Raw genomic sequence first — 25148 nt, 5'->3', positions numbered from 1 at the left:
AGAGGGGTAGGAGCGGGGTAGAGAGGGGCGGGAGCGGGGTAGAGAGGGGCAGGAGCGGGGTAGAGAGGGGCGGGAGCGGGGTAGAGAGGGGCAGGAGCGGGGTAGGAGCGGGGCAGGAGCGGGTAGAGAGGGGCAGGAGCGGGTAGAGAGGGGCAGGAGCGGGGTAGAGAGGGGCAGGAGCGGGGTAGAGAGGGGTAGAGAGGGGCAGGAGCGGGTAGAGAGGGGCAGGAGCGGGTAGAGAGGGGCAGGAGCGGGGCAGGAGCGGGTAGAGAGGGGCAGGAGCGGGGTAGAGAGGGGCAGGAGCGGGTAGAGAGGGGCAGGAGCGGGTAGAGAGGGGCAGGAGCGGGGTAGAGAGGGGTAGAGAGGGGCAGGAGCGGGGTAGAGAGGGGCAGGAGCGGGGTAGAGAGGGGCAGGAGCGGGGTAGAGAGGGGCAGGAGCGGGTAGAGGGGGGCAGGAGCGGGGTAGAGAGGGGCAGGAGCGGGTAGAGAGGGGTAGAGAACGGCAGGGAGCGGGCATGAAGCGCTGGAGGGGCTGTTACTGGGTGCTGCTGGTGGCGGTGCTGGCGGTGCTGGCGATAGTCGGGGTGCTGGTGTACGTGACACGGAGGGACTGCTGTCCCAGCCAAGCTCCCTTCACTCACGGCGCCGTGGCCGCCGATTCCCTGACTTGTTCCACCGTTGGCAGGTAAGCGCTGGGCAGGGGGGGGGGGGGTTCCGGGACACGGGCACCGGGGGCACTGGGCTGGGCACGCCGAGGTCCCAGCACTGGGCTGGGCACGCCGAGGTCCCAGCACTGGGCACCGGGGGCACTGGGCTGGGCACGCCGGGGTCCCAGCACTGGGCACCGGGGGCACTGGGCTGGGCACGCCGAGGTCCCAGCACTGGGCACCGGGGGCACTGGGCTGGGCACGCCGGGGTCCCAGCACTGGGCACCGGGCACAGAGGCACAGTACATCCCCACCCTGCACTAACACACAGCGATGTCCCGGACCCGCCACTGACACTCAACTTCCCCTTTGATCTCTCGTTTCCACACCCTACCCTTCCATATCTCTGTCCCCCCTCTCCCCGGACTCTCAGTCTCCACCCGAAACGCCACCCATTCCTTCTCTCCAGAGACGCTGCCTGTCCCTCTGAGTTACTCCAGTATTCTGTGTCAATCCCGTTGCTAACGCACATGAAGTGGCTGCACCGCGCACTATGTTGGTGAGACACAACTAGGTAGAGTCACAGTGATACAGCGTGCAAACAGGCCCCGCTGCCCAACTTGTCCACAACATGTCCCATCCACACTAGTCCCACCTGCCCCCGTTTGCCCCAAACCCCTCTCTACCTGTCCTATCTTAGGACTGAGGTGAGAAAAAACGTTTTCACCCAGAGAGTTGTGAAATTCTGCCACAGAATTCACTGGATGTTTTCAAGAGAGAGTTGTACTTAGCTCTTAGGGCAAAGGGTAATCAAGGGGTATGGGGAGAAAGCAGGAACGGGGTAGTGATTTTGGATGATCAGCCATGATCACATTGAATGGCGGTGCTGCACTTATGTTTCTATGTTCCTATCCTTGTACCTGGTCAAATGTTTCTTAAAAGATCCCGACCTTGCTCTGGTACACAGCGAGGTTCCGGGTTCTGGGAGATCCGGCGACACCCGGGAGCCCACACTCACACTCACACTCACGGGCACACATACGCTCACGGTCACATTCACGGTCACACTCACGGTCACGCTCACACATACGGTCACACTCACGCTCACACTCAGGGTCACACTCACGGTCACACATACGCTCACGGTCACACTCACGGTCACACATACGCTCACGGTCACGCTCACACACACGGTCACACATACGGTCACACTCACACTCACGGTCACACATACGCTCACGGTCACACTCACGGTCACACTCACACTCACGGTCACACTCACACATACGGTCACACTCACACTCACGGTCACACATACGCTCACGGTCACACTCACACTCACGGTCACACATACGCTTACACTCACAGAACATCCACAGTCCTGACACCCGGCCCCTTCACACACCGGCGCAACCCCAGCTGCCTCACAACGTCCCTCTCCCCCGGAGACGAGACGGCTCACACCCCCCCCCCACACACACACACAGCACCCCCCACACCCCCCCCCCCCCCCCCCCACACACAGCACCCCCCCCCCCACACACAGCACCCCCCCCCCCCACACACACATCCCCCACACACCCCCCCCCACACCCCCCCCACACACACACACAGCACCCCCCACACACACACACATCCCCCCCCCACACACACACACACATCCCCCCCACACACACACACACAGCACCCCCCACACACAGCATCCCACACACACACACACACAGCACCCCACCCCCCCCCCCCCCCACACACACACACACAGCACCCCACACACCCCCCCCCCCCACACACACACACACAGCACCCCCCACACCCCCCCCCCCACACACACACACACATCCCCCCCCACACACACACATCCCCCCCCCACACACACACAGCACCCCCCCCCCACACACACACATCCCCCCCCACACACACACATCCCCCCCCCCCCACACACACACAGCACCCCCCCCCACACACACACATCCCCCCCCACACACACACACAGCACCCCCCCCACACACACAGCACCCCCCCCCCACACACACACATCCCCCCACACACACACAGCACCCCCCCCACACACACACAGCACCCCCCACACACACACAGCACCCCCCCCACACACACACACCCCCCCCCCACACACAGCACCCCCCACACACACACACAGCACCCCCCCCACACCCCCCCCCCCACACACACACACAGCACCCCCCACACACCCCCCCCACACACCCCCCCCACACACAGCACACACACAGCACCCCACACACACACCCCCCCCCCCACACACACACACACAGCACCCCCACACACACACACAGCACCCTCCCGACCCACAACCCCCCCCACACACACAGCACCCCCACACACACAGCACCCCCCCCCCCACACACACACAGCACCCCCACACACACAGCACCCCCCCCACACACACACACACAGCACCCCCCCACACACAGCACCCCCCCACACACACACACAGCACCCCCACACACACACACAGCACCCCCCCGACCCACAACCCCCCCACACACACAGCACCCCCCACACACAGCACCCCCCCGACCCACAACCCCCCCCCCACACACACACAGCACCCCCCACACTATCAGACCCCCCCCCACACACACAGACCCCCCACAGACAGCCCCCCCACACACACAGCCCCCCCCCCACACACACAGATCCACCCCCAAACACACAGCCCCCCCCCCCACAGACAGCCCCCCTCCAGCCCCACCCCACCCGGTTTCCAGCCCAGAGGGGTTGTCTGTCTCACTACCACAGTAACGTGGTTCATCACTGCACCACATCACCCTGGGCACACACTCTCCGGCACAGGAGGAGTTCACAACACTGCTCATGATCACACTCGGTACCCTGCTCACTATTACACCACATGACACTGGAACATTGCTCACTATTACATCACCACACATGACAATGCTGCCCACTATTATATTACAGGGTGCTCGCACAATGCTCACGATTACACCGCAGGGCAGCAGAACAGTATGCACTATTACACCACAGGACACTGGAACATGCTCACGTTTACACCACAGGACCATGGAACATTGCTCACCATTACATTGCAGGACACTGGAACATTGCTCACCATTACATTGCAGGATACTGGGGCATTGCTCACCATTACATTGCAGGACACTGGGGCATTGCTCACCATTACATTGCAGGACACTGGGACATTGCTCACCATTACATTGCAGGATACTGGGCTACTGCTCATGATTACCAGCAAAGCACCTGGTCCTTGCTCACTCTTCTATATCAGGCCGTGGGGACTGTACTCACGAGTACACAATCGGACAAGACTATTGCACACTCACTCGTTCACAGCGGTGGGAGTGCAAAGTCTAATGACAGATGATGTTAATACACAGTTGACAGTGTTGAGCCTGGGCTACCTGAGCTGAGTGATATTGCAGAACTTGAGTTGACCGCACTGCACAGTGATGTGTTGTCTGAGTGCTGCCTTACACACTGGTGCAATCAAATGGAAAAAGCAACCAGGAACTGTGCAGAAGAGTTTTAAAAATATCAGCCAAGCTCTTAAAATACACTTCTCAATCACCATAATCCTTCCCTGTTGTGTTACTTCCTCCTCTTATCAGAGCCTACAGAATGTCAGCATGTCATTGAGACATTGCCATAGAGCCAATAGACAATAGGTGCAGGAGTAGGCCATTCGGCCCTTCGAGCCAGCACCACCATTCAATGTGATCATGGCTGATCATTCTCAATCAGTACCCCGTTCCTGCCTTCTCCCCATACCCCCTGACTCCGCTATCCTCAAGAGCTCTCTCTTGAATGCATTCAGAGACTTGGCCTCCACTGCCTTCTGAGGCAGTGAATTCCATAGATTTACAACTCTCTGACTGAAAAAGTTTTTCCTCATCTCCACACAGGCCCTTCTGCCCACCACATCCATGCTGACCATCTATACCATCGGTACTGGTTTATTATTGACATGTGTACTCAGATACAATGAAAAACGTTGTTTCCAGCCTATCCAGTCAAGTCATACCAGGCACAAGTACAATCAAACCGCACACAAGTCCAAGATAAAGATACCAGGGTGCAGAATACCATGTTACAGCAACAGTTACAGGGGAAAATGCAGATACAAATAAAAGTGCAATGAGGTGGGTTGGGAGACCGGGACTACCCTTGCCTTATTGGAGGTCACTCATTAAACTGATAATAGTGGGGAAGAAACTGTCCCTGAATCTGGTGGTACATGCTTTCAAGCTCTTGTATTGGGAAAGGGAAGATGAGGGGATGAGAGGAATGAAAATGGTCCTTGATGATGTTGCCTGCTTTCCCAAGGCAGCATGCAATGTAGATGGAGTTGATAGGGGCGAGGCTCCTCTGCACAATGGACTGGGGTACATTCACTACTCTCGGCAATTGTTGCGGTCTTGGGCAGAGCAGTTGCCAAACCAAGTTGTGGTGCATTCCAAAAGGATTCTTGGTAGGATGCATCTGTAGATGTTGGTGAGAGTCATTGGAGTCATGCACAACCCCCTGTTGTTTTCTGAGAAGTAGAGGTGTGCTTTCTTGGCTGGTGCTTCCATACGGTTGGACCAAGGCGTTTTCACTGCCTCGTGGTGAAGATGTGATGAATATTGTCATTCAAGTGTTCTTGAATACAAGAGCATCGGAAACGAGGAGCAGGAATAGGCCCCTGTACCCTGCCCCTCCAGATCCTCTGGCGGAGGGTTCCAGAAAGATTCAACACCTTCTGACCAGTCGCACACTGGCCACTCCCCCTTCTCCCCTCTCCCAGCAGGCAAAAGGTAAAGAAGTGTGAAAACGCACACCTCCAGACTCAGGGAGTTTCTTCCCAGCTGTTATCAGGCAATTGAACCATCCTGCCACAACTGGGGAACAGTCCTGAACTACTATCTACCCCATTGGAGACCCTCGGACTATCTTTGATGGGACTTTACTGGCTTCATCTTGCACTAAACGTTATTCACGTTATTCCCTGTGTCAAGTATCTGAACACAGTGGATGGCTCGATTGTAATCATGTATTGTCTTTCTACTGACTGGTCGGTACGTGTGACAATAAACTAAACTAAACTATCATCAACGATGCCTCCCCCTCTAGCCATTCCCTTTCCTCTCTTCTAACCTCTGGTAGAAGATACAGGAGCTTGAAAGCTCTGATGTGCAGACTTAGAACAGCTTTTTCCCCACTGCTATCTGACTCTGGAACCAGTCACCTCTTACCCACCTTTATCGGGGATGCTGCCCCACACACTTAACTCTACCTCATTTGCTAATTCTGTTGTTGTACTTTCATATTTTTTTGCACGACTCAGATTTTGCACTGCAATCGTTCTGCTGTTTTGTACTGGTCTTTGACTTTATTGTATCGTGTACAGACCATTGACTGTGAGCTTCAGGTGTACAGGGTATTCCATGACACAGCCCAGGGTACCTGCACAGGTCGGGGCGGGGGGGGGGGGGGGGGAGACAATCTTTGGCCCCCCTGACCTTCAACCTCCACATTGTGTTCCCCACTGTCCCCCGCGCGTCAGTACTGAGTTGGTGAGAACGTTAACCCCACAATTTTCAAACGACTCAAATTGCCAGCTGCAGTAACTCACTCAAACAGCAGCGTTTGGTGAATTCCAAGGAGGTAAACAGATATATTTGTGCAATGTGTCCCAAGTGCTTTCCACTGGATAAGAATAAAACCGGATGAAGTTAATGGCTGGGATTTCCTCTGGGTTCTCTGTTCCGTTCACTCGTTGATTTTTGGGCCCTGATCAAAGCCGGTACAGGGAACAGTGGAGACAGTTACAATGCTTGTCACCATTGCATTGCGTGGAAACTATGTGGACCACTTCCTGACCCCCCCCCCACACACACACAAGACCTTCTCCCAACCAAGGTATTGTTGATTGTAAGTGCGTCTGGCCTCGGCACACAGGCCAAGCACGTTGCAGGGAAATGCCCACAGCCTGCCCCCTCGGTAAAGCCGCCACTGTTTGTGAGTTCAGGAGAAAAGAGGTCCTACTGCAGTTGTACAGGGCACCTGAAGTATTGTGTGCAGTTTTGGTCTCCTAATTTGAGGAAGAACATTATTGCCATTGAGGGAGTGCAGCGTAGGTTCACCAGGTTAATTCCCAGGATGGCGGGACTGACATATGATGAAGGAATGGGTGACTGGGCTGGTATTCACCGGAATTTAGACGGATGAGAGGGGATCTTAAAGAAACATATAAAATTCTTAAAGGATTGGACTGGCTATTTGCAGGAAAAAATGTTCCCAATGTTGAGAGGTCCAGAACCAGGGGTCACAGTTTAAGAATAAGGGGAAGGCCACTTAGGATTGAGATGAGGAAAACATTTTACATGCAGAGAATTGTGAATCTGTGGAATTCTCTGCCACAGAAGGCAGTAGAGGCCAATTCACTGGATGTTTTCAAGAGAGAGTTAGATTTAGCTCTTCGGGATATGGGGAAAAAGCAGGAACGGGGTACTGATTTTAGATGATCAGCCATGATCATATTGAATGGTGGTGCTGGCTCAAAGGGCTGAATGGCCTGCTCCTGCACCTGTTTTTCTATGTTTCTATGATGTTTTGCAGTGACATCCTGCAGGAGGGCGGCTCGGCGGTCGATGCAGCGATCGCTGCCCTGGTCTGCAGTTCCCTGGTCAACCCCCAGAGTTTGGGCATTGGCGGAGGATCCATCTACACCATCTACCAGGCGGACACAGGTGACGCCCAGGGCCGTTTTTACAGTATTATGGGCCCCCGGGCAAAGCAGTGTACTGGGGCCCCTACCGTTACTCTCCCCCACCCCCCTTTCCCTACCAGCCCCCCCCCCCCTGTGGTGCCGGCGAAAAGCACTTACCGAAAAGCACTTAGCGAATGACTTAGGGTGCTACATTGTTGCGAAAAGCACTTACAGATCGCTGTGAGAAGCACTTAGTGACCGAAAATGTTGCGAAAAAAACACTTATTGAACCTACATTTTTAAAGTAGTATTTATTTATTGCAAGTCACTTAACATACACAGATCAGCATGGGGCCCCTATGCTCGTGGGCCCCCGGGCAAGTGTCCATCAGGCCCATGCATTAAGACGGCCCTGGTGACGCCCTGCCCACAGGCTGGGTTGGGGGGTGGGGGAGGGACAGCAGGTGCTGCCTGGGTCAGTGGGGAGAGGGCTGGGGGGGCGGGGCAGTCCTAACCCTGGAGTCCTCCACAGATGGGGTCTTCACTGAAGTGCCCCGAACCAAAGGCTTCGCATTGCCGCGCTGCAGACTCACTGGTGCAGCTGCTCTGAGTTGAGGGGGGAGGGAAAGGACATCCTACGGATCATCCTAGCAGGGTGCTGGCCCAGCCCCCAAGGGCCAAATGTACAGTGTACACCCACTCTCACTGCACAGTGCACATGGCCTCTCTTACCATACAGTGTACACTGCCTCTCTCACTGTACAGTGCCCACCTCCTCTCTCATTGTGCAGTGTACACTGCCTCTCTCACTGTCAGGTGTACACGGCCTCTCACACTGTACAGTGCCCATTCTCTGTCATTATACAGTGCACACTGTCCCTCACACTTTACAGTGCACATCGTCCTCATTTTACAGTGCACAGTGCCCCCCCTAACCACCTGAACAGAGCCCGAGCCGGCTGCCTGCCCCTTTTCCAGGGTTACGTCCCTGCCCGGGTGGCACTAGAGAGGGACTACGCACTGTCTACGGGGACCCTGGGGGATTTCCAAAACCGCTGGGCACAGCTGAGGGTGGAATGTATCCTTGACAAGAATTGTGGCATCGTTATTTAATACTCAGTATATTTGATATTTGAGAATATTTGTTTTACTTTATACTATGGTGGTGGCTTGTTGGTATTGGTTTGTATTGTACATATTATTCTTGTCATAATTGATTCCATTTATTTTTGGTTAAACCCCCCCACCCGAACAGCGCATCTCACTATACAGTGCAAAGTGCCCCTCTCACTCGGCAGTGCACATTGGCTCTGTCACTGTAGTGGACACTGTCTCTCACTGTCTGAATGGTTTGTAGAGCCTGCTCTGTACTGTGGGAAAATAACTGCAGATGCTGGTTCAAATCGAAAGTAGACACAAAATCCTGGAGTAACTCAGCGGGTCAGGCAGCATCTCAGGAGAGAAGGAATGGGTTACGTTTCGGATCTGAAGAAGGGTCTCGGCTCGAAACGTCACCCATTCCTTCTCTCCTGGGCTGCTGCCTGACCCGCTGAGTTACTCCAGCATTTTGTGTCTACCTGCTCTCTGTCTATGACATGTATGGTTTCCCTCTGTGTGACGCTCTCTCTCTCTCTCTCTCTCTCTCTCTCTCTCAGACCGTGTAACAGTAATTAATGCAAGAGAGGTTGCCGCTAAGAATCTTCATCCAGCCATGTTTTCTCGGTGTCGTGAATTTTTCAAACTAGGTAACAAAATATATGCTTTCAAATTGCTTGAAGGATGCGTTTCACCCCGGACACTCTCTTCACCCCTCTCCCATCAGACAAGAGGTACAGAAGTCTGAAAATGCATACTTCCAGATTCAGGGATAGTTTCTTCTCGGCTGCTATCAGGCAACTGAATCATCCTATCAACAACTGGGGAGAAGTCCTGACCTTCCATCTACCTCATTGGAGACCCTCGCACTATCTTTAATCGGATTTTATGTGATTTTATCTTGCACTAAATGTTATTCCTTTTATCCCGCATATGTACGCTGTGGAAGGCGTGATTGTAATTGTGTATAGTCTCAGAATTAGGCCATGCCGCCCATCAAGTCCACTCCGCCATTCAGTCATGGCTGATCTATCTCTCCCTCCTAACCCCCATTCTCCTGCCTTCTCCCCATAACCTCTGACACCCGTACTAATCAAGAATGGTCAGGCTTGGCCACTGGGACGGGGCAGTTGGACGGGGGGGGGGGGGGGGGGGGGGTGCACTGGTGCCTTGGCAGATGGGTTTGTTTGGCAGAGCTAGTGCGTGCCTTAGCTGCTGCCATCACTGGGTGACGTCTGCCTTGTTATCTGTGCCCCACACACAGGTGCTCAATGGATCGGCGTGCCAGGTGAAGTACGGGGTTACTGGGAGGCACACCAGAAGTTTGGCAAATTGCCCTGGAAGCGCCTGTTCCAACCATCAATACAGCTCGCGAGGACTGGATTTAAAATGCCCATGTTTTTACAACATTGCCTCTCCCACCGGGAGTTGAAAGGGATACTAATGCAGAAGTTCAGGTGAGTGGGCCAGGGGAGCAGTGTGTGTGACTGTGTGTGTGTGGGGGGGGGGGGGGGGGGGGGGGAGGATGTTTCTGACAGCACAGTGGTCCCACTACACTACAAACCCCACAACAATAACTACGTTAGAGGGCAGCACAGTGACCCATCCCAGCTCCCCTCACACCAGCCACGTGGGCAGTAAGGGAGGGCAGGGAGTGGTGACCCCCTCACCCTGGCACACCCTGTCCTCCCCACCACCCACCCTGGCACACCCTGTCCTCCCGACCACCCACCCTGGCACACCCTGTCCTCCCCACCACCCACCCTGGCACACCCTGTCCTCCCCACCACCCACCCTGGCACACCCTGTCCTCCCCACCACCCACCCCGGCACACCCTGTCCTCCCCACCACCCACCCCGGCACACGCTAGCCCAATCCCAATCGGATCTCAGAGCGCTCACATTCAGAGACACCAGTCCCTGCCGGTGGGAAACAATCTCTCAACGTTATTAATAGCACGGGTGGGCCGAGCGGGTGTCAGCAGAGGGGCTGCAGGGTGGATACGTGGCATCGCACAGCTGGTCAATAAACTTTTTCCCTTCAGTTCTTTATTTTACAAGAGCAATGGATCCCTAGTTACGACAGTGCGGTATCTGCGACTTGCACAAACGCTGGAGACCATTATGGAACAAGGGCCGGAGGCTTTCTATAATGGAAATATCACACGGGACCTCATCAACGATATCAAGGCTGCATCTGATCATCCGGGTTCAGGTATTTCTTTCCTTCCTGCTACACACACTGACACGTGCAGGCAGGTGTTTAAACGTGACTGCAATGGGTGGTTGTGCTCCAGTGCACGACCCTGCACGTGGCCCGGCCCAGCCCTGATGGCGCACTGATGTTGTGGGGCTCCCTGCCAGAGATGGCCACTCTGGCACTTACTGGAGCAGAGTTTGAATTATGTGCATGCATGTGTATGCAGTGTGTGTGTGTGTGCACGCATGTGTGTGCGTGGTGGGTTCATGTGTGTGTGTGCAGTGGCCATGTAGGTGGGTGTGTGCATGCATGCGTGTATGTACGTGGGTGGGTGCGTGTGTATGTGGGTGGATGCATGTGTGTATGCAGGTGGGTGCATGTGTATGCATGTGTGTGTGCATGTCCATGTGTGCCTGCGTACATGCGTGTGGTCCTGTGAGTGACTCCCGTGTTTGTCTGTGTGTGTGCGCGCATGTGCACGCGAGCATGTGTGGGTGCCTGTGTGTGTGAGAGTGTGTGAATGTGTGGGGTGCCAGCAGGCCTGACATATAACATGGTGCAGCAACAGAACGCACTTTGCATCTACACTGTCTTTACGTTTAGGTGTAAGTATATTATTGTGTGGTACACCGAGGTACAGGGAGATACTTTGTTTTGCATGCTATCCAATCAGATCAGAAAATATTATACATGAATACTGTCCCCAGTCAAAGAGATGTACAATAGACCGCGTAACGGAAAAGTTACCGGGTGCAGAATACAGTTGTGGGCATTGCAGTGCACCAGTCCAGAGATATTCAGTATTGATCTGTGCTTTCCATTGCAGCAAACAACCTCACGCTGGAGGATTTCCGGCAATACAAGGCGGTGGTGATGGAGCCGCTGACTGTTTCCCTGGGGAACTACACCATGTACACTCCACCTGCACCCTCGCGAGGTGCCATCCTCAACTTCATGCTCAAGATATTGGAAGGTATGTTCACCAGAGAGAGAGTTTCACCCTCACCTCCTCGCCATCAGTTTGCCACCCCAATGTGCTGCATCCAGAATGTCCCTCTTACCCCCTGCAGGCGGCAGCACTGAGCTCTGCCCACAATCAGCTGCACCCTTCCTGAATAACCCACCCTTTACCACGATAAAGGAAGCCTTCCACCGTTAGCTGTGGGCTAGGTGCAAATGGGTACAGACAATGAAACATCCTCTACTCTACGGTGTTTACTTTCAATAATGTGGGTGCTGTAGCCAGGCACACATCTCTCCCTCATTTCCTTTGGGCAGTAGAGGGATTGAATATTTCTGCATCCATCAGGCTCTGACCTCTAGCAGAGGTTACTCAGTCTGCCCTGTGAACTCTGCTGCGGGGGACTCACTGAAGAAGGGTCTCGACCCAAAATGTCACCCATTCCTTCTCTCCAGAGGAGTTGCCTGTCCCGCTGAGATACTCCAGCATTTGCTGTCTGTCTGCGGTTTAAACCTGCATCTGCTGGACTTGGATTTACGAGGACCTCTCGCTAATTATCAGGATTTAGAACAAGACAATGCACTAAACCCCTAAATGAGTTAAACACTAACTTTTCTGATCTCCAACAGGATTTCATTTCACCCCCAAATCATTGGAGGGAACTCAGAGGGTCGAAACGTATCACCGGATAATAGAGTCCTTGAAGTTTGCAAATGGACGACGGGACAAGGTAACATCTGCCAATGTATGTGAAATGTATTTACTCTTCGGCATTTCACTAGTTATTTCTGTGTCGGAATGATTATTGTTGGGTGAACTTTAAACATTGTTCTTCCCTCCAGCATGGAGACAATTGCAGTTGGAATCATTTTCCTCATACCTCACACTGATACTGATACACCCCCCACTGATACACCCCTCACCATAACACTGATACACCCCCCACTGTGACTCCCCACACCCCCATATGATACACCCCACACTCTCCACTGTAACACTGATACACCACACACTCCTCACTGTAATACTGTAACACCCCACACCCCCACTGTAACACCCCACACTCCCCACTGTAACACTGATACACCCCCCACTGTAACACCCCACACCCCCACTATAGCACTGATACACCCCACACCCCCCACTGTAACACTGATACACCCCCCACTGTAACACCCCACACCCCCACTATAGCACTGATACACCCCACACCCCCCACTGTAACACCCCACACCCCCACTATAGCACTGATACACCCCACCCCCCCCACTGTAACACTGATACACCCCCCACTGTAACACTGATACACCCTGCACCATAACACTGACACACCCCACTCTCCTCACTGTAACACTGATACACCCCACACTATAACATTACTTTTTGATCATTATATTGGCCTCCACATGTCAACAACCCTGCCCATTATCTCACTCAATCTCTGTGGTAATATTTACCCGCCTCACTGTGAGGGAGTCTAATACTTCACACCATTAGTGTCACAAGCCAAGCTGCCCCACCCCACCCCTACCCCATGATCTGCCCCACCCCACCCCCTCAGCTGCCCCTCTCCCACCCCAAGCTACTCCACCCCCACCCATGTTGCCAGCCTTGCCCCCTAATCCCCCCTCTGCCTCACCACAGATATCTATGCAGCGTTTGGAACAGCTTGCCCAGGCTGCCCGCAAGAAGATCGACAACCAAGCCCACCCGCCGGCGTACTACAGCAACAACCTCCGGGGTCAGGATACCTACGGCACCAGTCACGTGTCAGTAATCGACAGCCAGGGTAATGCTGTCTCTGTCACCAGCAGTATCAACCACCTGTAAGTCCACACCCTCCCGCCATCTCCACTCCCTTGCCATGGTCGATATGAACAGTGGCGCAAAATGCAAGCTTTCCAAAGTTGGTGAAGATGTAAAACAAGGTGGGAGGGCAAGCTGTGATTCTGCAACAGGATGAAGAGAGATTGAAGGAGAGGGGGTGGGAAACCCTGATAAATGGTGTTTCACGTGGGCAAGTGTGGGATCACGCACTTTGTAAGTGGAGGCAGAATGTAGTGTTATCTAAATGGAGAGAGGCTTCAGAGGGATTCAAGATGTTATAGTGCACGGATCACAAAATGTTAGCACACAAAACAATGTTTGTCACTGCATATGTGACAATAATAAACAATTAAAAAATAATATTAAATACATTTTAATAGTAAATAAAACTTTCGTAAAGCAATCTTTTTTCTTGTATCATGTTAGCGGGCAGGTGCCACAAGCATGTAGTTCTAATTCAAAGGGTTGATGAACAGGGTAGGTTTCTCATTAGTTGTGTGTAGAGAGGAAGTGCAGATGCTGGTTTAAACTGAAGATAGACACACAATGCTGGAGTAACTCAGCGGGACAGGCAGCATCTCTGGAGAGAAGGAATGGGTGATGTTTCGAGTGGAGACCCTTCTTCAGACTGGTTCAATAGTTGTTCACTGTGTGGCTGAGGCCACACCCTGACACTGTGTATTTTGGCCCCCTGATGTATTCCTGGGATGGTTGCATTGTACCACCGAGAGAGACACGGCAGTTCAGGTCCATATTCCTTGGAGTTAGAAGATTGAAGGGAGACCTTATTCAATTCTGAGATCATCAGAGAGTTGACAGGGTAGATGCTGGGATGTTGTCAGTAGTGGGAACGTCACGAGGGGACATCGCGACAAAATAAATGGCCAGTCATTTAACATTGCAGTATATAGACATTTCTTCTCTGACCCTGAATGTGGTGGTGGCCTGATTATTAAATGTATTTAAGATGCAAATAGATAAATATTTGAAAAATTGAGGGCTGTGGGGATTTGACACAGAGGATTTGAGGCCGGCATGGATGAGCTATTGTCAGTGCGGGCTAGCGCAGGCTTGAGAGGCCGAGTGGACTGCTCCTTCTCGATGTTCCTGCACTTCTTGCTTTGTGCAAAGGTGGGATTTAAATGTGGGTGGAGATTGAGTTTGACCAGTGAGTCTTCGGGGGATGAGAGACCTTTCTCGAGACAGAATTTGATACGGTCAGAGGAAAAACTGCATTTTGTTTCCATAGGTTTGGTTCGATGGTTTACTCAGAAAGTACTGGAATCATCCTGAATAATCAGCTGGCCGACTTCTGTGGCAGTGAAAATTATGAAGGCAAGTATGCTTGAAGGATTATAAGAGGTGTCAAGAGTATTTTCTGAGAAAGTCAGAGAGCAAGTCATCATTATTATAAAAACAACCAACTCCAGGATCACATTCTAGTCAAGTTTATTGTGACATTTACGATCATGGTTCAGTTTAGGTCATTGTCGTGTGTGGTGTGGTGAAAAGCTTTACTACACACGACAATAAACTAAAGTGGACCATGTTCGTGCATATGACAATAAACATGACATGAACTTGATCTTGAAGTTGATTGTCTTTGTAATAATGATGGTGAGGTGGTAGGTACAATGAAAATCTTGCTTGCAGTAGGTTCACAGGCAAAACAAATCGCCTCAAAACAAATGCACAAAAACAAATTATACCTGCATTAAACAAATATCACACGTAACATTTCTAAAGAAAAAAAGAAGACTGTGCAAAAACATAATAAAAACAAGTCCATTGTGATGCAAAAGGCGGTTGGTAGTATTCTGTTGAAGAGGTTGAATTGAGTTGTGCACCTCGGTTCGAGAACCTGACACCTGTAGGTATGTAGTTGCTGTTGAACCTGGTGGAGTGGGACTTCAGGCTTCTGTACCCCCTGCCCTGAGGCAGTGTGAGGATGGGGAGGATCCTCGATGATCGATGCATCCTTCTCGAGGAAGCACCTCGTGTACCTGCCTCCGAGGGAGGGGAGGGCTGTGCTGGTGATGGGCCGGGCTGAGCCTACCACCCTGTGCAGCCACCTGCATTCCCTGAATTGCCATAGCAGGCCGTGACGCAACCAGGCAGGATACTTTCTTCAGTACGTATGTACTGCAGTATTCGGAGATACACCAAATTTCTTTAAACTTGTAAGAATGGAGAGGCACTGGCTGGCGTGCCTTCTTCATGATTACATGTATGTGCTCGGCTCAGGACAGGTCATACATGATGACAACTGTTATTAAAGTTATAACAGAACCTGCAGGAAACATTCAACATGAGAAGCAGAGTTCACCTTTCAGCTTCTCAAAACAGCGTTTCAGGGGTTTTTCAGACTACCAGCATCCGCTGATTTTATATTTGATTTTATATTCCTAAAGTTGTTCCTGTGGGCTGTGTGCTTGCGGTAAGCGGAGCTGCAATGGGCTGTGAAGGTTGGCGGGTGATCTTTGGCCCTGGTGTGTTCAGCTGAATGCAGCTGATGACCATTCTAGGGGTGAGAGCCCCCCTCACTTGCCAGGTTCAGTTTGTTGTCACGTGTACCGAGGTACAGTGAAAAGCTTTTGTTGCATGCTATCCAATCAGCGGAAAGACAATACATGATTACAATTGAGCCATTTACAGTGTAGAGATGCCTGATAAGGGAATAATGTTTAGCATAAGCCAGTAAAGTCCGATCAAAGATAGTCCGAGGTGCACCAATCAGGTGGATAGTAGTTCAGGACTGCTCTGTACAATGGTTGAGTAGCCCACTTAAGATTTCTGTCCTTGAGTGCAGAGTGAGTCGGGGGGGGGGGGGGGGTGGGGGGGCTACTGACTGCCGTACTCCCTTTGATGAGGTTAAGTGTGTAGTTGATGATGTGACTGGGCTCGGAGGCAGGGAAGCTGGAGCTGTGTGCATGCTCAGTGTCGTGTTGTTTTGTTCCCTCAGTGGCAGGGCTGCAACCTCCATCCTCCATGTCTCCCAGCATCCTGCTGTCCAGGGACAGAGAGTCGATGATGGTGGTGGGAGCGGCCGGTGGGTCCATGATTATCAGCGCCATCGCTCAGGTAAGCGGCCAACTCCCGTGGGAAGGCAGAGCTGAGGCCCCAGACTCTGCAAACAGACGCTGCTCCAGACAGTGTTATACGTGTGTCACTGGCCATGGGACAGGCCTGAGACATCAGGGCACAGGTCAGGCCCAGGTCCTCTCGGTGGGCGGTAGAGTGTTGACGGGCCACACAGTGCAATCAAGGTGCCTCATCTGCACAATTTCCCTAAATTCAAGTGACCGAGTGATCCTTGAACTGTGCTGGGTCATACCGGGCAGCATCAGTTTTCCCCAGGCTGTGTGATGCTACTCACCCGTGTCCCATGTTTGTGCATTGCATTAGTAATCCAGGGGGCAATTTGCATCCCATTCCTGGCACCACGGAGCTTACATTCGGTAACTTGACCAAACCTGGAAAACAAGGGAATGTTGCTGACAAGTGCCTGGGACTACGCCCAGCCGTCTGATGCCCGTTGACCTGGTCTGGCCAACGTGCAGCTCCAGGGCAGGGACTAATGCTCCCTCAGTGGGCAACACACTCCTTGGTTGATGGAGAGTGAGGATGGGCCCTGAGGAGCTATCGGGGCCGGGAAGAGCAGTGCCCAGTGATGAAGGGTTATGTGAAGCTCTCATGTCTGGAAGTACCAGGAGTAAGATGGACTATGTTTGGCTGTGATGGCGTGGGCCACAGTGCTGGAGGACTTTACATCACTGCTAGGTCTCTAGAAGATGATGTAGAGAGATAAAGAACAATGAATGAAAGATATGCAAAAAAAGTGATGATGATACAGGCTATTATTAGCTGTTTGTTGAGTGAAAATGAGAAGCTGGTGCAACTTGGGGAGGGATGGAGAGAGAGGGAATGCCAGGGTTCCTTGAATTTAGGGAAATCGTGTAGATGGGGCAGCTTGGTTGGCAGGGGCAAGTTTGGGCCGAAAGGCCTGTTTCTGTGCTGCACGGCGCTATAACTGTGTGATGGGCCTTCACACTGAACACTGAGAGGTTGGTCTTGACCTTTGTCCCCTCACCTGCAGGTCATTGCCAACAAGTTATGGTTTGGACTCAACATGGAGGCTGCCATCAAGGAGCCACGGCTTTACGTCACGGTCAACAATTCCGTGCAGTTTGAAACCAAGTTTGATGGTGTAAGTTTCAGGGTGTGAGGATGTCAGTGGGTGTCCTCTGGGGAGCTGGGGCTGAGAGAGTGTCCGATGCTGGACATGGGTCAAGGGTTTGAGGATCGGGGCTGGGGATAGGGATGGGTCCCAGCTGCAAGGAGGGAAGTAGGAGTGGGTTGGGAGCTTGGGGTGGGGCCCAGGTGTGGGGTAAGAGGTAGGGAATGGCCCGGGTGCGGGGTAAGAGGTAGGGGTGGGGGCGTGGGGCCTGGGTGTGGGGTGGGGAGGTAAGGGTGGGTGGGGGTGGGTCTGGGTGTGGGGTGGGGAGGTAAGGGTGGGGGCGTGGGGCCCGGGTGTGGGGTGGGGAGGTAAGGGTGGGGGCGTGGGGCCTGGGTGTGGGGTGGGGAGGCAAGGGTGGGGGCGTGAGGCCCGGGTATGGGGTGGGGAGGTAAGGGTGGGGGCGTGAGGCCTAGGTGTGGGGTGAGAGGTAAGGAATGGCCCGGGTGTGGGGTGGGGAGGTAAGGGTGGGTGTGGGTGGGGGTGGGGAGGTAAGGGTGGGTGTGGGTGGGGGTGGGGAGGTAAGTGGGGGTGGGGAGGTATGTGGGGGTGTGGGGTGGGGAGGTAAGTGTGGGTGGGGGTGTGGGGTGGGGAGGTATGTGTGGGTGGGGGTGTGGGGTGGGGAGGTATGTGTGGGTGGGGGTGTGGGGTCGGGAGGTATGTGTGGGTGGGGGTGTGGGGTGGGGGGGTAGGGGTGTCCAAGGAGGGGGAGGGGCGCGGCGCCACGTTCCCCAAACGCCCCTGTCCCCGGAGAAGTTGTCATGAAGGCCGGGCAGAAGTGAACTCTGTCCCTTTTCTTTGGCGGGGCTCCCGGGACAGGTGGTGAAGGAGGCGCTGCAGATGAAGCAACACCAGGTGAAGCTGCCCTTTCCGCTGCCCTCAGTCGTGCAGGGGCTATTCCGGGAGCACGGTTACATCGAGGCGGTGTCGGACGAGAGGAAGAGTGGGAAATCTGCCGGCTACTAGCCCGGGGGGCCAGCTTTAACGGCAGGGAAGAGGGTCGATGTTGCATCCACCTGGTGGACTTCCCCAGTTGAGGCCGCTGGACTCCCAAGAATCAATGTGGGCGGCGAGGTCCGGAGAACCTTGTAGGAAGGAGCTGCAGATGCGGGTTTACACCGAAGATCGACACAAGATGCTGGAGTAACTCAGCGGGACGGGCAGCATCTCTGGAGAGGAGCAATGGGCGACGGTTCGGGCCCAGACCCTTTTTCATTGCTTCCATCCAGAGATGCTGCCTGTCCCCCTGAGTTACTCCAGCTTTTTGTGTCGATCTTCGGTGTCAACCCGCATCTGCAGCTCCTTCCTAAACATGTCACGGTTTCCAACCCTTGCCAGCCCCTCTGCCCGTGACTGTGCTGGGCATTGGGCCCGGGTTGCTGGACACTTTAACTCTCCTTCCCATTCCTACACGGACCTTCAGTCTCCTCCGTTGTCAGAGTGACGCCGAACGCAAACTGGGGGAACAGTATCTCATAATTCGCTTGGGCAGCTTACAGCCCAGTGGCATTAATATTAATTTCTCTCACTTCAGGCAGCCCCGGCATTCCCTCCCTCTCTCTATCCCCACCCCCCCCCCCCCCCCAAGTCGCACCAGCTTCTCATTTTCACCCCACAAACAGCTTACTGTTTCCTTTATCATCGTTACTTTTTTGCATATCTTTCATTCATTGTTCTTTATCCCTCCACATCATCGTCTATGTCTCTCCTTTCCCTTATCCCAACCCAGACTGAAGATGGGGTCTCGACCCGAAACGTCACCCATTCCTTCTCCCTAGAGATGCTGCCTGTCCCGCTGAGTTACTACGGCTCTCTGTGTCTATCTTCGTTTTAAATCAGCACCTGCACTTCCTTCCTACACTCGAACTTCAGATGCTGGTTTACACCGAAGATAGACACAAAATGCTGGAGTAACTCAGCGGGACAGGCAGCATCTCTGGAGAGAAGGAATGGGTGACGTTTTGTGGCGAGACCCTATTTCATTCCTTCTCTCCAGAGATGCTGCCTGAGTTAGTTGCTCCAGCATTTTGTGTCGATGAATGGGGCGGCAGAAGGGCGTGTGGAGGGAGGGTCGCCGCCTCGGCTCGGCGGGGTGGGGTGGGGTGGGGTGGGAGGGCAGGGCAGGGACCCAGCGAAGACTCAGCCCAGTATCACCGCCTCTCACACACACCACACTACCGGCGTGGCGATGATGCATCTGAAAGGAATGTATTGTAAAGAATTGCTGGTGTAAAAGTGAATGTGAACGTGACATTCTCAGAGTGTATTTACTGTATATATGTATATAACGAACGCAATTTATTTTAGAATAAATAAATACGCAGAATAAATACGCCCCTTCATATAAAGTGTCCCCAGCACTATCCGGCCACTTTCAATATCCACGAGTGTTGTGTGGTGTAGAGATATACTGTATACTGGGTGTTATTTCTGCATCGTGTGAAATTGGAAGATGTTGAGGATGTAGCATGTGTTTATTCTGTGTCTGTCGCTGCCGTTGTCCCTGCCTTTCACAGTGACCATCCCTGTGTTTTGTACGTGTCACACGGTGACCACAAGCGACCTGCACCTGGTGACTGACTGAACTATGAAAGTGCGAGTGTCCCGGACACCGTGGGCTGGGTCTGGCGCAGAGCAACGTTAAAGCCAGCTTGCCCGCCAATCCGCGGTCACAACTGTGAATTTGTTTCCATTTTTTAAGAAAAAGTTGACCTGTAAACAACTCTCTAGCGCCGAGAGATTTACGGGCCAAAGCAAAAATGCGCTGGATGCATTATGGTTTTTTAAAAAACAGTTTTTACATATTTTATAGTCTGTAAATTAGCCATTAATTGCACTTGGATTTTGATATTAAACCAATTAATGACATAAGTCACACCGCCGTGCGTCCATTCATTGTCACACATTTAGTATAAGAAAATAACTGCAGATGCTGGTACAAATCGATCTATTCACAAAATGCTGGAGTAACTCAGCAGGTCAGGCAGCATCTCAGGAGAGAAGGAATGGGTGACGTTTCGGGTCGAGACCCTTCTTCAGACTCCCAACCACTAACCCCTGCAACTACCCCGGCTCTCCCGACCACCTCCGCTGCTGACGCTCAACAGCCCGGTCCGCACACCCAGGCATCAGTTATAGAAGCAGAATTAGGCCATTCGGCCCATCAAGTCTACTCCGCCATTCAATCATGGGTGGTCTATTTGTCCCTCTCGACCCCATTCTCCTGCCCTCTCCCCATAACCCTGACACTCGCACTAATCAAGAACCGGGGCTCGACCCGAAACGTCACCCATTCCTTCTCTCCACAGATGCTGCCTGTCCCGCTGAGTTACTCCAGCATTTTGTGCCTATCTTCGGTTTGAACCAGCAACTGCAGTTTCTTCCTACACGAGAATCTATCAATCTCCATCTTAAAAATCCCCAAATGACTTGGCCTCCACAGCCGCCTGCGGCAATGAATTCCACAGATTCCTCTGTCCGGTGGAAGAGAGTGCAGCGGCTGATATGAAGAGCGGGGCTGTGTCTACCTCAGTCCAGTGGTGCGGATGGATGGTCACAGGATGGGGGGGGGGGGGGGAACCTGCTCCCACTGCGGTCCAGTGGGCTGGGAGCCCAGTGTGGGAGTACAGCCGCTACCGTGGGGGGGGGGGCTTTGGGATCAACAATCAGCTGCCGCTTCCGTCCGTGACTCCGCGGGAATTGTCCTGCCCTTCAGAATCACAGCCCCCCGGGCTCAAAGTCCCTGGCCTGGGCCATTTAGGACAAAAATGAGGAAAAAAGTTTTCACCCAGAGAGTTGTGAATCTATGGAATTCTCTGCCACAGAAGGCAGTGGAGGCCAATTCACTGGCTGTTTTCAAGAGAGAGTTAGATTTTGTTCTTAGGGCTAAGGGAATCAAGGGATATGGGGAAAATACAGGAACGGGGTACTAAATTTAGATGATCTGCCATGATCATATTGAAGGTATTCATCCACAAAATGCTGGAGTAACTCAGCAGGTCAGGCAGCATCTCAGGAGAGAAGGAATGGGCGACGTTTCGGGTCGAGACCCTTCTTCAGCCATGATCATATTGAATGGCGGTGCTGGCTCGAAGGGCCGAATGGCCTCCTCCTGCATCTGTTTATCTATGTGCCCGTCCTGTCTCCCGTGGACACGGAGCGGTGGAGGAGGAGCGACACTGAAGAAAGGCGGGTGGTCTGTCCCTATTAAAAACGCAACGGGGGACCATTTAAAACAGAGATTCCGCCTCCACCAGCCTCCAACATTTCCACCACGTTCAATGTGATTCCACCGCTAGTCATCTCATCACCGCCGCTTTCTGCATTCTGCAGAGACTTCTCTCTTCCCAACTCACTGGTTGGCTCATTCATTCATTCATTCATTCATTCATTCATTCATTCATTCATTCATTCATTCATTCATTCATTCATTCCTCCTCACCCATCCCTCCCTCCCTCCCTCCCTCCCTCCCTCCCTCCATCCCTCCCTCCCTCCCTCCCTCCCTCCATCCCTCCCTCCCTCCCTCCCTGGCCACTGCCCGTTACAGACACAGGGGATGCAACGCCTGTCCCTCCAGCGTCATTCAGGGATCCCAATAACCCTTCCAGATGAGATAGAAGTTGATGTACACCTTCTCCAAACCTCGACTATTGTCTTTGGTGCTCTCAACGCGCGTCCTCTGCATCAGCAAGGCCAAGCTAGATTAGGTTGCAATTTCACCAAAGATTTGTGCTGTGTTCACAATGCCAGCTGGAGCTCCTGGTTGTCGCCAATATAATTCTCCACCCCACGTGGACCTGCCTGGCCATGTCGTCCTCAATTGCCAGACGCAAGCTGGAGGACCAGCAACCCATACTTCCCTTGGGAAGCTTACAACCCAACCGGATCAACATTGAATTCTCAAATTTCATGTAACCCGATAGACAACACAACCGGCTGAGGGCGGAATGTGCAACCAAAGTGCGCTCACAATTTATTGGCATTGGCATAATGTCACAGTGATTGGCGTTCATATCACCACACACAGCAGGAACACAGTAGTACAGTAGTAGTCCCCGGCCCCACAGGCAGCAAGCCCGAGGCTGAGACTCGTGGCGGGGGCCGAGGCCGCCCCGAGATGGGTAACAGTGGACCGGACAGGAGGATGGACCATTCTCCACTCGTACAGTCACACAGGCAGAGGAGCCGGCGGGCGGCTTGGGACAAGGCTCGCTGCCTCTGCATCCAGCGGCCCAGCAACCTTCCCTCTGTGGAGCTGGGATGTGTAGGGAGGAACTACAGATGCTGGTTTACACCGAAGATAGACACACGATGCTGGAGTAACTCAGCGGGTCAAGCAGCCTCTCTGGACCAAAGAAATAGGTGACGTTTCGGGTCCAGACCCTATTTCAGACTGAGAGTCAGGGGAGAGGAAAACTAGAGGTGTGAAAAGGTACAGATCAAATTAGACCGACACCGACTGCCAAGGAGCCCACAAAAGTCCATTGGTGGTTGGGTAAGGGGTGATGACGAGGGTGGGGCTGGATGACGAGGGTGGGGGTGGATGGAGAGAGAGGGAATGCAAGAGTGACTTGCAATTAGAGAAACCAATATTCATACCGCTGGGGTGTAAGCTACCCAAGCGAAATGTGAGGTGTTCCTCTAATTTGTGTGTGGCCCCACTCTGACAATGGAGGAGGCCATGGTCAGTGTGGGAATAGGAAGGGGAGTTAAAGTGTTTGGCAAACGGGAGATCGCGTGGGCCAAGGCGGACTGAGCGAAGGTGTTCAACGAAACTATCACCCGGTGCCGGTGGAGAGGAGAGGAGGCGGAGGGAGGGCCTGGGGAGGGGGGGGGGGGGAGGGGGGAGACCCTCGCCGTGCAGGCCAACTCTACGTTGGAAAGACGTCAACAAAAAAACACACGGACGACGACTGCTGGGTTTGCATGCGTTACCTCTGCCAAGAGAGGACGAATCAGCCACTGCGGGCCTTTGCGGCCGTTTGTAGTCAAGATTAGCCATGGTTTTGTGCTGGGAGAAATGCAGGCATTGCGTTGGGGAGAGTTTGACTACCTTAGGAAGGTTGAGTAGGTTGGTAATGGGTTGGAAATGGGGTGGGAAATGGGATGGTTATGGTTGGAAATGGGTTGGTTATGGAAGGGAATGGGTTGGGATGGTTGGGAATGGGTTGGGAATGGGCTGGGAATGGGCTGGAAAGGCTGGGAATGTGTTGGGGTTGGGCATGGTTGGGAATGGGGGTTGGGTCTGATTGGGAATGGGTTGGGCATGGGTGGGTATAGAAGGGAATGGGTTGGGTCTGGTTGGGAATGGGTTGGGTATAGAAGGGAATGGGTTGGGTCTCATTGGGAATGGGTTGGGTTTGGTTGGGGATGGGTTGGGTCTGGTTGGGAATGGGTTGTGTTTGGTTGGGAATGGGTTGGGTATAGAAGAGAATGGGTTGGGAAGGTCGGGCATGATTCAAACACAGACCAGTTAGAGGCAGCCAGCAACGAGGTGTTCACCCCGCTGTGTTTGGCCAAGTGTCTGAGAGCTGAAGGCACAATTTATATTCCTGAGGCCGATTCCCTCCCAGCTCCAGGATAGTATTAAAACAAAAGATGAAGCATACAGATTAGCCAGAAAAAGTAGCATACCAGAGGACTGGGAGAAATTCAGAGTCCAGCAGAGGAGGACAAAGGGCTTAATTAGGAAAGGAAAAATAGACTATGAGGGAAAACTGGCAAGGAACATAAAAACAGACTGCAAAAGCCTTTATAGATATGTCAAGAGAAAAAGATTAGTTAAGGCAAATGTAGGTCCCTTGCAGTCGGAAACAGGTGAATTGATCATAGGGAACAAGGAGATGGCAGACCAATTGAACAAATACTTTGGTTCTGTCTTCACTAAGGAAGACATAAACCGTCTGCCGGAAATAGCGGGGGACCGGTGGTCTAATGAGATGGAGGAACTGAGGGAAATCCAGGTTAGTCGGGAAGTGGTGTTAGGTAAATTAAATGGATTAAAGGCAGATAAATCCCCAGGGCCAGATAGGCTGCATCCCAGAGTGCTTAAGGAAGTAGCCTCAGAAATAGTGGATGCATTAGTGATAATTTTTCAAAACTCTTTAGATTCTGGAGTAGTTCCTGAGGACTGGAGGGTAGCTAATGTAACCCCACTTTTTAAAAAGGGAGGGAGAGAGAAAACGGGGAATTATAGACCAGTTAGCCTAACATCGGTAGTGGGGAAAATGCTAGAGTCAGTTATTAAAGATGTGATAGCATCACATTTGGAAATTGGTGAAATCATTGGACAAAGTCAGCATGGATTTACCAAAGGCAAATCATGTCTGACGAATCCTATAGAATTTTTCGAGGATGTAACTAGTAGAGTGGATAAGGGAGAACCAGTCGATGTGTTATATCTGTACTTTCAGAAGGCCTTCGACAAAGTCCCACATAGGAGATTGGTGTACAAACTTAAAGCACACGGTATTGAGGGT

General features: G+C 52.8%; 1 protein-coding gene across 1 annotated transcript; it reads left to right on the top strand.

Annotated features, from left to right (window-relative positions):
- The first annotated feature begins 495 nt into the window (after nt 1–495).
- On the top strand, nt 496–19721 carry LOC144605657 (glutathione hydrolase 5 proenzyme-like). The gene is made up of 12 exons (XM_078421125.1): nt 496–684; nt 7262–7392; nt 9008–9097; nt 9712–9904; nt 10493–10662; nt 11474–11620; nt 12238–12338; nt 13253–13434; nt 14685–14770; nt 16398–16516; nt 17532–17642; nt 18489–19721. The coding sequence occupies exons 1-12, from the start codon at nt 515–517 to the stop codon at nt 18633–18635; spliced, it is 1647 nt and encodes a 548-aa protein (XP_078277251.1). The 5' UTR covers nt 496–514; the 3' UTR covers nt 18636–19721.
- The last annotated feature ends 5427 nt before the right edge of the window (nt 19722–25148 follow it).

Source organism: Rhinoraja longicauda, chromosome 25 (assembly GCF_053455715.1).
Source record: "Rhinoraja longicauda isolate Sanriku21f chromosome 25, sRhiLon1.1, whole genome shotgun sequence".
Classification (NCBI taxonomy): domain Eukaryota; kingdom Metazoa; phylum Chordata; class Chondrichthyes; order Rajiformes; family Arhynchobatidae; genus Rhinoraja; species Rhinoraja longicauda.
The sequence above is the reverse complement of the archived record's forward strand: the minus strand, read 5'-3'. Positions and strand labels throughout refer to the sequence as shown.